The sequence below is a fragment of the Cebidichthys violaceus genome, unplaced genomic scaffold, assembly GCF_023349555.1.
Source record: "Cebidichthys violaceus isolate CVI_PGR_0920_01 unplaced genomic scaffold, fCebVio1.0.p SCAF_156, whole genome shotgun sequence".
Classification (NCBI taxonomy): Eukaryota; Metazoa; Chordata; class Actinopteri; order Perciformes; family Stichaeidae; genus Cebidichthys; species Cebidichthys violaceus.
Genome location: NW_027176325.1, coordinates 86,217 through 102,276, shown reverse-complemented (window position 1 = coordinate 102,276; position 16,060 = coordinate 86,217). Strand labels below are relative to the sequence as shown.

At 38.5% G+C, this 16,060-nt stretch overlaps 1 protein-coding gene across 2 annotated transcripts; it reads left to right on the top strand.

The window, feature by feature from the left end:
* Positions 1-1,351: 1,351 nt before the first annotated feature.
* Positions 1,352-15,554, top strand: LOC137872284 (interferon-induced very large GTPase 1-like). 2 transcript variants are annotated; one of them, XM_068710456.1, is made up of 6 exons: positions 1,352-1,420; positions 4,096-4,173; positions 4,304-4,385; positions 6,058-6,126; positions 6,489-6,740; positions 9,185-15,554. In XM_068710456.1, exons 2-6 carry the CDS (start codon positions 4,132-4,134, stop codon positions 13,858-13,860), a joined length of 5,121 nt encoding a protein of 1,706 aa, XP_068566557.1. In that variant the 5' UTR covers positions 1,352-1,420; positions 4,096-4,131; the 3' UTR covers positions 13,861-15,554. The 2 variants fall into 2 exon arrangements, with proteins under 2 accessions (XP_068566557.1, XP_068566556.1); XM_068710455.1 differs by lacking the exon at positions 1,352-1,420 and adding an exon at positions 3,619-3,828.
* The last annotated feature ends 506 nt before the right edge of the window (positions 15,555-16,060 follow it).

Below are 16,060 nucleotides of genomic sequence, written 5' to 3'. Positions count from 1 at the left end.
AGTAATTTTGTAATGTCATGAAAAATGATCAGTGGAAAGCATTTCTTTACTCACCAATACATTTGAAACCTCAAGCTAGCGGCCATTTTTGTTGTTGTTGCAAACTGCACCTGTTGTCTTTTGTTGTCACAAAATAGGCATTTCATTCATTCACTCAAAAAAGAAAAAGAAAAACAAACAAGAAACTTAATATTTACAAATATTTTGTCTGTTTGATTCATACACTTAGAAATGTACAGTTTTGATCCTCTTCCAGATGTTGTGTCTCTCTCTGTTCTGCCACCCAGTTTGGTATTTTTCTTCACACATCCAGTTTCCTCAGAGTGGGCAGTCTGCGTAAAGCAGCCACAATGGCGCCCTCCAGTGTTAGCTTATAAAATAGACAGGGAAACAGAACAGACCGAACTAAAGACCTTGTTTCAGTTTTCACCTCTGGTGGTTTCATTGCTGCTGTGTTGTGGTGAGGTTCACCTCACGACCCCTCACTGCCTCCTCATCCACAGGAGTGAGTACAAAAGGGTTCATATGGGTCTGATCGGTCATGTCTGATCCTCCGTAGGACAGATAAGGAAGGGATCCTGCTGGCAAACATTGTGGGTAGAAAGATGCCTTTGAATGTCCGCATTTGCTAGTGATCAGTTCATCCTCTCTTTTGATTCTGATTTCTACATTTAAGGCTGTGAGTCTTTTTCCAATCTCCTCTCAAAGTCTCTTTTCCACAGCGTGCACCTTTCCTTGCCCTACTGTCCGTCATCGGTTCCACTGCATGTATCCACCTGCAGAACGCCCAAATCAGTCGTTTTGTGTTTTACATTGTGCACATTTCCCTTTCAGAGGGCTTACAAAATCTCTGACAGGAGCAGCCGGGTATATTTCTCTCCCTTCTGTCCCTCCCCCGCCACCCCGTTAGGCAGTAATAAAATAGAAAACAAACAGGCTATAGCTAGAGCACAAGCAAAGACAGCACCAGTGACTAACTTCTCCCATACTGGACGCAGGCTACCACGTGTTCCAGCATTACCCATGATCCATGTTTAAAATCCGTAGCAGAGAATCGCAGTGAGGGAGAGTTGTGGCTTTTACCCCGTTTGGGAGATCCGAGCCCTCTTTTCATCTTTAACTGGAACGAGAATCCCAAACCAAGTGTGGGGTGACTGACACTGTTCCCACAATGGAGGTAAACAGCCTGTTTGTATATCTACAACAAGAAGAAATAAAATGGAAATACTATCTTATTAACTAATGTGTATGGGAATACGAGTTGATTCATCACACCTGAAAATGTCCATTTTCTCATTCATCAAGGGAGTCGGTGATGAAGATTCATCCGGTGATCTTTACCGTGCAGGAGAAGACGACCCTCCATCAATGCAGTGGTCCAACAGCAAGGCTGACTGTCAACACAGCACGTGTGGTAAAGGTCAGTTTTATACAGTCTACTGTTCAGCAGAAAGGCAATAAAGGATATTATTATTGTTATTTCCACTGGGCCAAGCCCCACTGTGAAGATGACAGCCTGTCATGTCAATACCAAGTCTGTCTACACAAGTAAGTACAATCTATTTAAATCATCAATGAACATGTAAACTACAGTCAGTCTGTGGACATTGAGATGTGGCCTTACATTGTTTAATGATATATAATCAAAATCACATATTTAATGACATCTGGTGTTGGTGTAGATTTTCTCTAGTGTCTGTGCTGATGTAGTTATAGTTATACACTAAAGAGCCTCAAATAACAAATAAAAAGAGTTCTTGACATTGGAATGCATTCAGTACAGTTGACCGTTTATTACCTCCATTCTACTCCTGGTTTTCTGCAGTATAATTAAAGAAACAACAGCATATATCTAAGGACAACACAGTATGTCAAACTATACGTAGACGATGTAGTTATGTAATCACATATGCTGACAGTAATGCCCAGAAAGAGACTCACATTGCCAGTAACACATGAGGGAAGCAGGACCGGAGACATGTGAATGTCAGCTCAGTCTCCTGAGAACTGTCACAAACTGAACTGTAATCAGTCTCCACCTGTGTAGACCTGAGCACACCTGGAGTCACTTACTCCAATCAGGAGGGTAATGTAAGGAGTGGAATTCACAGCAGGTTTATGATGAAGCCACACTTCTGAAGTTACTGTAGGTTGAAAACTGCATTTGAACTGAACCTGGAGAGGCTCTCCAACCCGTCCTTTCAGAACAGACCAACACAGACAGAGCGCTTTGGGACACTATACAAAATATCAGGGCAGGTTTTATCAGCTGCAACTAATTTACATTGATTTTCAGATTAACTAAATTTCAGTCCAAAATTCATCTTGGCTTTTGTCAGGTTTGTGTGAAAGGGATTGGGTGCAAGGGAGTGCAAGGACACCTACAGGAGGAAGCTGGAGGTTAGGAGACAGCGGGAGAGACTCCACCAAGGCAGGGCTGCAGGACCTGATGGCATCTAGGGATGGGTATCTTTTGGGTTTTTTCCGATACCGGTGCTAAAACAACACTTTTAAAACGATACCGGTGCCTAAACGGTGCCTGAACTGATACTTTAAAAAAACAAACACACAAAACGACGATTGACAACATTAAAGAAAGGCTTTTTTATTGCCAAGGCAATTTGTTTTCTTCAAATTGAACAATATATTAACTGTTTGAAGTATACTATAAATGTAAATAAATACAAAACACTTGGCTTCAAACTACAGCTTCAAACTTTTTAACTTAACTATGAACAATATATTAACTGTAAACAACAGTTTACAATATACTTAAATAAATATAAATAAACTTCACCAATATGAGCATATTTGCCTTCTCTGGCAAAATACGACACCTCTCCTGACTAATTGCATGTCCTGCACAGGAGAAACCCTCTCAGATGGTGTGATGAGGCCTGTACACACAGGGATGAACTAGTGTATTGGACAGATCATCCCTGGATGGGGGTCGGTAGAGGATTGAGGGCAGTGGTCATCTCTCTGTATAAAATAAATTTGAGGATATTTATTAGTCTTTTTGACGAATTGTCTTAATGGATACAATACAATACAAATATTGTTTTTTACCTGAACCATGGAGATTCCACAGTGGAAAACGAATGCAGTCCCTTGACCACACATCTGGTCACAGACCTGTGGAGGTCCTCCACCTTCTATTTTGTTAAATGAGCCTTCTTTGCCAAGGTGAATGGGGTCACTGTTATAAATATAAACATAAATAATGTTAAATATTTTACAGGCATCACTGCACATGCCATCGCTAGTTTCTAATTTACGCCTAATTTATCATTTGTTATTAGGCCTACTTTTATCAATGCAAGATTTGATTTTGATATATATACATATACACACACACACACACACACACACACACACACACACACACACACTTATATATATATACATATACACACACACATATATATATTTATACATATACACACACATATACACATACATATATATAAACACACACACACACATATATATAAACACACACATATATAAACACACACTCACTCACTCACTCACTCACTCACTCACTCTTCCAGAGGGCCACATGGAGAACAGCTCCCCCTTCGGCAGAGGGAGGAACCAGACAATAAGTTTCACTTTACTGGAAACCAGATAATCTATTTCCCAGAAACAAAACAGAAAGTAACTTCACAAGGCTGAATAAAAGGAGATGCCAGTGACAGACTACGGCATTGCAGGGATGTGCAGAGCGTTATCCTCAGGACTGATACTTAACCTATATTGCTACAGTAGATAAAAACTCCTCAATTAAAGAACGGATACAGTTTGTACTATGGATAATCTACAAAGGTAGGCAACAATTTATTTGTAATTGGGTGTTTTTCTGTCTTTTTAAATAGTGTTCAAATGTAAACTTTTCATAGCCTAAAACACAAACATGACTCAGCATGTTCAATCTGTCCTCATCGCTAATACTGTGAATTGATTACAGTATTTTTGTTTTAGTCTATATTGTAGTCTGACAGGTTGCAAAGCACACTTAGCTGAGTGATTTTTGTTTAACATCAATAGTTTTGGCGGAGACTGAGTTACAGAGTTATTTTCTATTACTTTCAGTGAGAAGCTGTTTGAATAATCTGGACCAAGTGTGGGATGGCTGAGAGTGTACCCACGATGGATAACTCAGATGAGGAGGTAAACGGCTGGTTTGCACAACTCTAAACTGAATTAACAATACAATTACAAGCCAAATATGTGTTGTCCTTCTAGCTATTGTGAATAGATTCATTACACTTTAATCAACACATTTGTATCCATTACCAAGAAGCTCTATGATGAGCCGGATTCCTTCCATGAGCCATACTGTGGGGAAGGAGAGAACACTTCACCTACATCACAGTCTGACTGTAAGTGTGGGTCTGTGGTCCGTGCATGAAGTGTCATTTATCTGCCGTTGTTCACATTGCATAATAATGTCAAATTAGGAGTATTGACTAATCTCATCAATCTCACCAAAACGTCAGCTTGTTCCATTATCCAACTTTAATAATGAAAATTGAATAAAGCAAGTTGAGAGCTGGAAACAGAGACAGCTTGCCTTCAAAGTAAAAGCAATTTAAGCAGAGCTAAATTAAATAAATAAACAAATTGCCTAAATAATGAACATACAGTAATTTATAACTGTTATAAAGTCATATTCCTGCCACTTTCACTGAACTGATCGTGAATAAATACACCAATGGGCACAAACCCTGGAATTACCTGTATACAATGATTCATTAAATTATATTTTAAATGTATTTAATTAAGGCTTCTTGACCTATTTGGGTGAATGTTACAGGCTGTAGTGTTGATAAGTGTGATGAGTCTGACTGTAGAAAGTTGTTTTACCTTGAACTTTGACTTTATTGCTGACTGTTATGACAATAAGGCCACTAAACTATCCCATGTAAAATCCTTTATATTTATTTAACATTTATTTATTTACCTTATTCTGCATAAAACAAATAAATACAATCATTTTACTGGATAATGCTCTGGAATTTATAAAACAAAAATGAATCATATGTAAATCATAGAGTACCACCACAGTACTACTAGTCACCCTGTAAAAAAGACCAGAAACAACACTTCTTAAATGCTTAGTATTCTGTATATAAATAGAGTTTTCAATACAACAGTCTTCTACAGGGTGCACATGTGTAATCTGCTCACAACACAGGTCTGTATTACTATACATATTAATATTAGCAATAAAATATAAAAACCAAATGTCACTTTCCAATTTGCTTTACTTTTAAGAAATTACAGATGTTTTCTACCTTAACCTGCTGCTCGTTGGTTTTATGGTGATATAGATTTCAGGCCAAACAATCAGCTCCTTCTTAAAACTTAATTTCAGACTCATTTGTTATTAAGATTATTTAGTAGTGCTCATCATTATTATTGCCGTCTACTTGTTGAAAGAGAAATCAACTCTTTCTACAGTCAGACTCATCACACGTCTTAACATCAAACTAATTATTTAATGAATCATTATATACAGATAACTCCAGTGATTGCACACATTGGCAAATTCATTCGGTATCAGTTGTAGGAAAGTGGCAGAAATATGACTTTATAACAGTTATAAATGATGTTCATTATTTAGGCTATTTGTTTATTTATTAATTTTAGCTCGCCTTAAATTGCTCACTGGAGTTTGAAAATGCACTTCTTTTTTTAAGGTGAGCCGTCTCCGTTTGCGGCTCTCGACTTCCTTGACACAATTTATAAGATGAGGTTTTGGTGTGCAGAATTACATTACACGTTTTCATTCAATGCAACAATAACAGAGACAAAGCGTTAAACATGTTAAAGCAGCATCAGCTATCAAAGAACAAACTCACATCAGAATACATTTGCATGAGCACAAGTAGGCAAATTAATTTACCCCTAATCTGACATTGTTCATTATACAACGTAAACAATAGTAGATGAATTATACTTTATGCATAATGTGTGACCGTCAACAACTGATCCAATGACTAAATACATACTGCAATGATACTGAGCTGTACCTCTCTTCTCTTATGACAGATGTTCCTCCACCAGGAGAAGTGTCAGTTCTTAAAGCAACAAGCAAATACATGCAAACTGTCTTCACAGGTAAATCAGAATAATAAATCAAAAAGATAATAATAATGTATTAATAATAAACATGGAGGTTTGTCTGCATGGTTTTTGGGCTCACAAAAAAAAATAAACACATGTACTTCTTACACTGAGGTATTCTCTGTGTGTGTGTGTACACACACACACACACACACACACACACACACACACACACACACACACAGGTGAGTTTCAGACTAAAGAGGTTGTAAATTGTATTCCTACAAAATAAGTGCATGGTGTGATTATATGTGACTTTGTCTTTTACATCACCTCTTGCACTTGGACGTACTTTAAATTACAGACAAACGTTGACAGCTTGGATTTCCAGTGAAACCATTATATTGTTCCTGCAGAGACCAACCCTCCTGTGCAGATCACAGTCTATCAGGTCAGCAGTGAGTCAGTGTCTCTGTGCTGGGACACCCCTGCTGGTGAAGTGGAGAATTACACTGTGACTTGTAGCCATGAAGGAGACATTGAGTCAACAGACACAAACAAACTCACTCTCAACAACCTGAAGCCCGGCGTGTGTTACACTCTTGAGGTTTCTACACAATTTAGGAATGGAAGAATCAGCAAGCCAGCTGTGACGTCTGCCCACACAAGTAAGTACAATAGAATTCTTATTGTAATGAATTTTCAAAATATTTTTACAGACTTAGGGGCAATGTACACATTTTTACCAGAACTCTGTAGAGGTTTCCAAAAGAAGAATCAAATAAAAGAGGAATGAATTAGATGCAAGCATCTCTATCTCATAACTATTTATTGTAGAGATCAAAATTTGTAACACTATAGAAAACATAAAACACCTTAAAAAATACGATTACTGTGCAGTTTTAGTCCATGTATTAAAATATGTCAATGAAGATGGGAAAGCCCACTCAAAGCCAATGCAAAAACTTTATGATATCACACTCACACAAACACAGAAAGAAAGATAAAAGTTGGGAGAAAGCCCAAATCAATGACATTTCTATCATGTATGCACCCAGGTAGATTCACTCATAGCACACAAACATACACATTAGCGTGCAGCCATGATAATAGCATAGTGAGATTTTGTGACAGCCCTCATGGAAACCCTGTGTTTTGAGACAATATTCTTTAGTACTAATATCTCTGTCTGGAAGAAGTTGCACTTTTCCATTTTGGCTTCAATCCCTCCTGTCCCAATCCACTCAAGACTGCATCCAGACACTCTAGTGGTGTGATGACACCAAACACTCAGTGAATTTTTGATTACATAAAAAAAGTCAATGCAAAGACGCAAACGGAGGCAAATTTGTGCCGGCCTGCCGTTCAGAAAACAATCATCTTAAAAGTTGATTGCTTGTTGTCTTGGAGACAGACCTGAAAAAGCATTAAAACAGACTTACAAATTTTCATCATGATGTATTTGGGAATCTTTTTGATCCGTTTATTGCAATTAAATCACTGTGAAATCTGCTAGATACAGTAAATATAGCTTGGTGAAACGCCTCCATATGATGTTATGAACTCAGACACGACGGCGTTTGGTTTTCAAACCCTTGTGGGACTTCCACAACGTGCACAAAGCAAAAGTAAAAGTGGTTATTTCGGCCATTGTTGATGATAGCGAGAAAAGGCAGAAAAAAACATTGTTGTATCTATATGGAGGTAAGCTGTTCATTCATTCCTGCACATGCCGCCTGAGTAACACAAATAAACACAAATAGTCCTGGGGTCAAATGTTTGATGTGCTGCTCCAAAGACAAATAGGGGACACTTACTTCATCAAGAAACAGGGGCAAAGTCTGGAAAATGCTGGGGCCCAAACATGTGCTCCATTAACCTCTGACATGTATTTGGGGAATTAAGAAGGCCAAAAGGCCCTCTCCCTTATGGTAAAGCAAGTCAGCACATTGGCCGCAGCTGGCTGTAGGGTAGCCTACTTCTGTGCAGGAGGCCGGATCTGAAGGGAGATTCTGTCTTTGTCACACTGGCAACATGACCTGTATATTGACAGCAGAAACATTGTAGTGGTTATTGGTATTAAAGCCAAATCACATCGGTTTATTGTTTTAGATGCTTAATGCAGTCTGCAAGCTGACAAGTCCTTTTTGTTTGTTCATCATTTCCTTAAACCGTACTAACTCACAGATATTGAGGGTTACAGAAGAGTCTTTAGGAAGGTAAAAATGGAAAGAGGGAAGAAACAGAATAGCTTCTGGCCTGAGACGAGTCAAGTTGAGACGAGTATTGGGGTTTGCAGTACAAAACAGTCTCAGCGGCGAGCGCATACAGCTACGGCAAGCAGAGAGGGGGAAATTAATGTCAGTTTGTCACCACCCATACTGCTCAACGGAAGCTAATCTTAGCCATGCAGTACTTGAGTGAGTTTGTAACATGGTTTAAAGGCTGCAATGCTCCCATTTTGATTGCTGGCAGTTAGTTTAGCAAAATATAAAAGCCAAGGAGGTGGAACTTTAAAGTGCAAGGCTGTGGCTATTTCCTGGAGGCAACACATACCAATGTAGACACAGTACGAATCAAACTTGTGAAAGATTCAGTTCAAAATATTTATTTATTCAGTTTTTGCCAAAACTAGTACTGGTACACGAATGCCTATCGATGCATGTTAAAACCTAAACTTCCTTTTGATAGTTTGATAGATAGTTCACCTTTTGATTTATTAATTGATTAAAATTAAATTAAAAAACAATGTCTTCTTACATCTCTTTCATGTCCTTGAGCTGACAATTCCATGGCAGACTGTCCATTAGATTTTGATATCTCTTGTTCAAAAATCTAAATTTTAGGCTAATTGCAACACGAGAGAAAATGTCAGAGGGTTGCCAAAACATAAGGTTTCACTTTCTAGTTTTGTTTAAGTATTCTTTATCTAGACCCAATAATTGGACTGATTGCCTGACCAACATCATCATAGGCCTTAGTTTTAGTTAGCTGTACCATATTACAACTGTGTTACAGCAAAACAAATTTAAATGTTACAACTTTGGTCCGTACTTCAGAATATTGAAATAACCGATAATTGGCTTAATAATCATTGTTTTCCTGTCTTCAGAGACGCATCTAGAGAGCTTACTGGAGGATCTGGGTTTGGAGCAGCTCTACCCTGAGAAGCTATCCCTGAGCACAATACTTCAGATTGACGAGAAGACCATCACTGATGAACCTGCCAAGTGTAATTCAGATCTTCCATGGTATTTTCTAAAGAAACTGATGATGGTTAATGTGACAGCTAGGAATGTGAAATGTACTGCATGTGAGACAAACATTGATGCTGCATCAGGAAAGACGGAGTTAAATTTTGATGATCTGCTTGACAATCTGAATTCAGGTGACATGCTAAACCCCCTTGACATAATCACTGCCCTCTTTCTGTGTTCTGATGGTTTTGTACGGCAGGAAATGGCACTCAAAATGTCTATGTGTCAGTTTTCTGTGCCTCTGCTGCTTCCTAATTGTGACACAAAGCAGTGCACACTCATGCTTTGGGCCATGAGAGACATTGTTAAAAAGTACAGACCTCAGTCCCTCTCAGAAGCCAAAGGCTTTGTTGAAGACAGAATTGTTCTCTCTGAACTTCCAATGATATCTTTTGTGAGACTGGGTGAGTGCTCCTTGTCCAAGTCAGAGATCCTCAATAAGCTTCTGAGCAATTCTCAGCAGTACCATGATACCTTTGTTCATCATGATATGGAGTGTGGCGACAGTCCAAGGAGAATATCCAATGGACTGGTTGAAATCACTTGGTACCTTCCTTGTGGGAACAAAAACATGGATGTCTTCAGTGAGCCAGTAGCTGTAGCTAACCTTCGTGGGGACATTGCTTCATTTGAAACACAATTTGCATTTTTGTGTGAGACATCTGCAGCAGTTTTTGTGTTCTTTGACACTTTGGACTTTGACTGCGAGCTGCTGACCAACCAACACCCCAAGGCACAGATCTTCTTGGTTGGGAACCATCAAAGCAAGCGCTCCAGTATAGATGCTCTAAAAAAGGTAGCAACCAAGTTGGACTTGTCTAACAGCAACATCCTTTTGAAGACTAAACAAATGAATGATGCAGATTTTGTCAAAACATTGCGGAAAACAGTCAGTAATGTAGTTGAGAACTCAAAGGTGAAGATGGGAATTGAGCAGATGACTGACATTGCCCATAAACTGGAGATCTGGGTTGATGAAGACTCTTCAGAGTGCCAGACTGCCAAGCAAAATGCAGATGCCATCACTGCTGAGATTCAAGATATCCTTGAATACAAAGAAGCTCAGCTGCCCTTGCAAGGCCAAATATGGAAGGAACTGACTCGCTTAGAGAAGGAAGAATTTCGGCTTAAAAATGTCGGGTCTGAAAAAATAGAAGACTACAAAAGTGATCTTCAGATACAGAAAACAAAACTTCGGGAAAAACAAAACAGTTCCGACATGTCAAATGCAATGACATGTTTCATCAGTGCAATATCAAGCCCAGGGACAGAGAGGTGCTATTTCCTGAAATGGATGCGAATGAACCTCGATAACGTGTCTCGAGAGAAATTGTCTGATCTCAGGGAGCAGTACAAAGAAAAATGCAAAAATTCTGAAAACAAAGAAGAAATCGAAGAAATTGACAGACAACTTTCCAACAGCTCATTGGGGACTGAACACTTCTTCCGTGAAATGGGTCAGATCTATGAAGCTTCACTTTCCCTTCCAGAAACAAACAAATCACGTGAACAATTACAGCATCTGCCCAAACTATGTGCACAATTGTTACTTGATGGATTTCCCCTTGAGCTTGTAGATGGAGAGGCATCCAACATACCTCTCAGATGGGTTAGTGATGTTCTTTCTCAGCTCAATGACTTGATGTCTCATAAGAGCAAGATACTGGTAGTCACAGTTCTTGGAGTTCAGAGCACAGGGAAGTCCACTCTCCTCAACACCATGTTTGGAGTGCAGTTTGTAGTCAGCAGTGGTCGATGCACTCAAGGTGCCTTTATGTTGCTCATCAGAATCAATGAAGATGTCAAGAAAGTACTCAACTGTGACTTCATGGTGATCATTGACACCGAGGGCTTAAAGTCACCAGAGCTTGCACAGCTGGACAATAGCCATGAGCACAACAATGAGCTCGCAACACTTGTTGTGGGGCTGAGTGATATCACCATCATCAATATTGCAATGGAGAATTCAACAGAAATGAAAGACATCCTACAAATAGTTGTGCATGCTTTCCTCAGGATGAAAGAGGTGGGCAAAAAGCCCAAATGTCAGTTTGTTCACCAGAATGTGTCAGATGTTTCAGCCCATGACAAGAACTTACGAGACAGGAAACTGCTCTTGCAACAGTTAAACGAGATGACCCAGGCAGCAGCCAAAATGGAAAAGAAAGAAGAGAACAAGAGCTTCACTGATGTGATGGAGTACAGTCCAGACACTGGGAACTGCTACATTCCTGGACTCTGGAATGGAAACCCACCAATGGCACCAGTCAATGCAGGGTACAGTGAAACTGTGTATGAGCTCAAGAAGAACATAATCCAAATGTTGGGAAGTTGTGAATCTGCTAATAATATCTTGGAGTTTACAGAGTGGATGAAAAGTCTTTGGAATGCAGTGAAGCATGAAAACTTCATCTTCAGCTTCAGAAACAGCCTGGTGGCTGATGCATACATGAGGCTGTGCACAGAATTCAACAAATGGGAATGGGAATTCAAAAAAGAAATGTACACATGGGTTACGAATGCAGAAACAAAGATTAACAACTTTGGTACAGTTGCTTTGAAATCTGAGACATCTGACATGTCAGAATTTCTTACACAAAAAAAAATTGAAGCTTGCACAGAGCTGTCTAAATGGGAGACAACGCTTCTTGAAAATCTGGCACAATACTTCAAGCAAACAGAGGGTCATGTCTATCTAGTTGAAGGATACAGAGAGGAGTTTGCAAACAGTGCAAAGAGTCTTCGACGAGAAATGGAGAGCTCTGTGTTTAATCAGCTCACAGCAGCAGCTGACATCAGACAGGGGATGACAGAACTTGATAGAATCAAGGAGAACCACACCAACCAATTAGAAGGGAGAGTGTGTGCATTGATTGACGAATGTCGGGAAAAAAAAGTCAAGATGTCAGACAAAGAGCTAGACACAGAATTTGATAAGATGTGGAAAAAAACAGTAAATGAACTGTCCAGTTATAAACAAAAGACCACAAATGTCATCACAAATGTGTCCTGCTGCCTGAGATACAATGTATCACACAAAGGGAGTCATGCATGTGAATTGTTAAGTCAAAAAAGTCTGGAAGATTGTGGACGGGTGCCTTTCAAATATACAGCGGAAGGATCTTACAAACAGGCTAAACACACATTGTGCAAGTGGTTGAACATTGAAGATCATATAAAGACTTTACAAAAGCTAGCTGACTGTATCATTGCAATTTGCACACAGTTTGTGACTGAAAAAATGGAAAGAAAAAACAACTACCATGACACTTACATCCAGGAGATCCTACACATGATTGATGAGAGGCTGCAAAACAATCAGGATGTTAAGATAGACATTGTGTTTGAAGTTTCTCTGAAACAGCACATCTGTGGAGTTGCAGCCAGACGGTTTCAGAAACTGCACGAAGATTTCATACTTGTGAATGATCCCTACAGATGTCTGAACCAAAACAAGGAAAAGTTCCGCACTGATTTTAAAGATGTGTTCCATGAACGAGACCAGTGCCAAAAGAAGGCAGAAGAATTCATGAATCTCTGCTTGAGGCCTGCAGTCGAAGACTTTGTCTACCGTTCCTTGGGTCCTGATATCATTGGTGAAATGAAGACAAACAAGACGTTCAGCACACGAATGTTCTTCCAGGGTTCAGTTTTACTGGATTTGCTATCAAAGGATGACTTTGAAAACTATCAGAGCTACATTTGCTCTTATGAAGAGTATGTAAAGAACTGGATACTCGACCAAATAGAGGAACGCTTCTCAAATGGGTCTAAGATGTCTGAGTTTGAGGATCAACATGTTCAGTCAAGTATCAGGAGCATAAATGATGCCGTCAAAAAAGCTAAAACAGAAAAGAGTGGAAACTTGGAGTCATTCGTTAAAAATGTCTGTCAGGAACTTGGTGATAAACTGGTCATTTCCCAAGATGCTCTTGGTGCTTTCATGATCCTGAACAATGCCAACCAGGAACAGTTTGCTCACTGGCTGACTGAGTGTGTGAAGGACATGGCACAAGTCCTTCAAGAGAAGTTCAAAAAAACTAACATCCACATGAAACTAAAGAAATTAAATGTGAATCCTCAGAACAAGCTTTTCACCGAACTAATTGGATGTGGTAAACAGTGTCCATTCTGCAAAGCGCCTTGTGAGGCAGGAGGAAAAGTCCACACTCTGTACCATGCTTCACTACATCGGCCAGAGGCTCTGGGTAGATGCAAGTGGGATGAGATAAAAAAACTTGTCACTGATGTATGCTCTTCCTCTGTGATCAGTAACCAGCGTTTTCAATGCACTGATACAAAAGGTGAATGGCACCCCTACAAGCAGTACACAGATATTTACCCAGACTGGAGCATTGTTCCAGATTCAAGCCTTCAGGCATCAGACTACTGGAAATATGTTCTGGCAAAGTTCAACAAGCAGTTTGCCAAAGAATTCAATGCAAAGCCTGCTGACATTCCTGCAACATGGAAAACGATCACACATGAGCAAGCAGAGGAAAGCATCAAAGTCTCCTTTAACATCAAGTGAGAGACTCCATGCTTTGTGGTTACAGAGGAGCACATCCTCCTGTATATTCATTATCCTCTCACAGGAGGGCTCTACAGCGGGTGATTAAAACCACCCAGAACATCATTGGCACATAACTACTGAGCATCAGTGATATTAGTGAGAAGAGGAGTCTGTGGAGAGCAAAAACGACATTAAAAGACGAAACCCACCCAGCCACAAGCTGTTCACCCTGCTGCCGTCTGGAGAGAGATACAGAAGTATCAGCTGACCACCAGACTTCAGAACAGCTTCTTTCCTCTGGCTGCTAGACTCCTTAATTCATCCTCCACCCTCCATATATAACAGAGTTGTTTTATTTTGTTTTCTTTCCTATGTAGCGAATTGAGACTAAAATCTAAATTTTGTTGTGCAACGCTGTCGTACAATGACAAATAAAAACCTTGTAACCTTGTAATATTGTAAGAACACAGATATATTTCATCACAATGGCTTAAAATAGGAGAATATGAGAAAATCACTGCAGTGCTCAGATCATATTTAACATGTTTAATAAAAATTATTTGGATGTGGAACATTTTAAATGCTTGTTGATATATAGCTATATTGAGTCAATGTACATGTTAGGGGCACATGTTAGATGATGAGACTTTGATTTAAATGTTTTTGTGGAAGATGATTGTCATTATATTGTCAGTGAAAAGATGTACACTGAATCAAATGTCATCTCTTTTATTAAGGGTTTTGTTTCTGTGACGTATCCAGTTTTAAATGTTACATTTAGTCTCTATGTGGTATAATCATAATAGGACATTTTTATCAGATTAAGTTTGATGTACAATTATAGTCAGAATCATTGAATTTTACAATTGTTTTTTTCTTTCTGTGAAGAATATGATGGAAAATTTTTACAATTCCAATCTTTTAAACCATCATTCAGTGTGAATGTCGACATGCATAGGTATAAGTTGTCTTCTTATCTAATTGAGTAGAATATGTTTTGTTTTATTACTCAACTTTTTAAGTGTTTGTTTTTATTTCAGTTAAGTGTCTGGTTCCAAATATCTACATATTTAGGTTCATGTTGTCTCTTCTACTCCAAATATTTTTGTTTCTGCGAGGAATCAAATTCCACATATTTAGATTTTTGAATCATTCAGTCTGTGGTGTTGTTCACATTTTTACATGGCAGAAAGACTGTTTTAATCAACTTGTGTTTGATGTGTAATTATTTTTTACTTTGAATTTAGAATCTCTTTGTAAAGTATCTGACTTCAAAGTTAGAATCTATTTGTTTATTATATGTAAATATACATTTAAAGATCTGATGCAAGATATTTACATTTTCAATGTATTAAAAGATCATGCAGTCTACATGTCAACGTGTAGGTTATACATGACAATGTTTTTTCCTTTATCTGAGTACAATGTTATCTTAACTCCAAATTGAAGTTCGTTTTTATTTCAGTTAGTATTTAATGGCATATATTTACAAAAAATATTCTAGATGTGGTATTGTTTATATTTATACATGAAAGTTAGTTTTAATCAAGTGAAGTAAATGTGAATTATTTTTCAGAATTGATTTTTTTCTGTAAAGTATCTGATTCCACATATTTACATTTTAAAAGAATTAAAAACATTTTTTTTTTCCCTTTCTTGTTGATCATATACTTACTTGTGTTCACTATATCAATAAAGAGACAAAATCATCAGACTGGCTATGAATGTCTTTAATGTTTCCCAGATCAGAATCACAGCATACAGTGTATAATAACTTCTAAAGTAAACAGAAATATCATCACCGCATTTATTTATATAGTTTTACTATACTTCTTTTTTAATAATCATCTTTTTTAAAATTCCATTATTTAACACTTTTCTTCATCTCAAGTCTTGGGTTTCAGAATTCAACAAAGAATGTAAAAACAAGACAACAGGTGCAACTTGATGCAATCGAGGCCAAGCTGGAGATTAATGTGTGTGTGTGTGTGTGTGTGTGTGTGTGTGTGTGTGTGTGTGTGTGTGTGTGTGTGTGTGTGTGTGTGTGTGTGTGTGTGTGTGTGTGTGTGTGTGTGTGTGTGTGTGTGTGTGTGTGAACCATGTACGGTCCATGCACCACTGACCTGACACAAGATCTCTAAATATCTCAGAGATATGAAGTCATTTTGGTTTGCTTGGCTGACTGCAGTTTTCGGGCACGTTGAAATCAGAACAAACC

Coding starts and splice junctions, on each gene's coding strand:
- LOC137872284 (XM_068710456.1), top strand. CDS start 4,132: ATGGCTGAGAGTGTACCCACGATGGATAACTCAGATGAGGAG. Junction 4,174..4,303: donor TGGATAACTCAGATGAGGAG/GTAAACGGCTGG, acceptor TCCATTACCAAG/AAGCTCTATGATGAGCCGGA. Junction 6,127..6,488: donor CATGCAAACTGTCTTCACAG/GTAAATCAGAAT, acceptor TTGTTCCTGCAG/AGACCAACCCTCCTGTGCAG.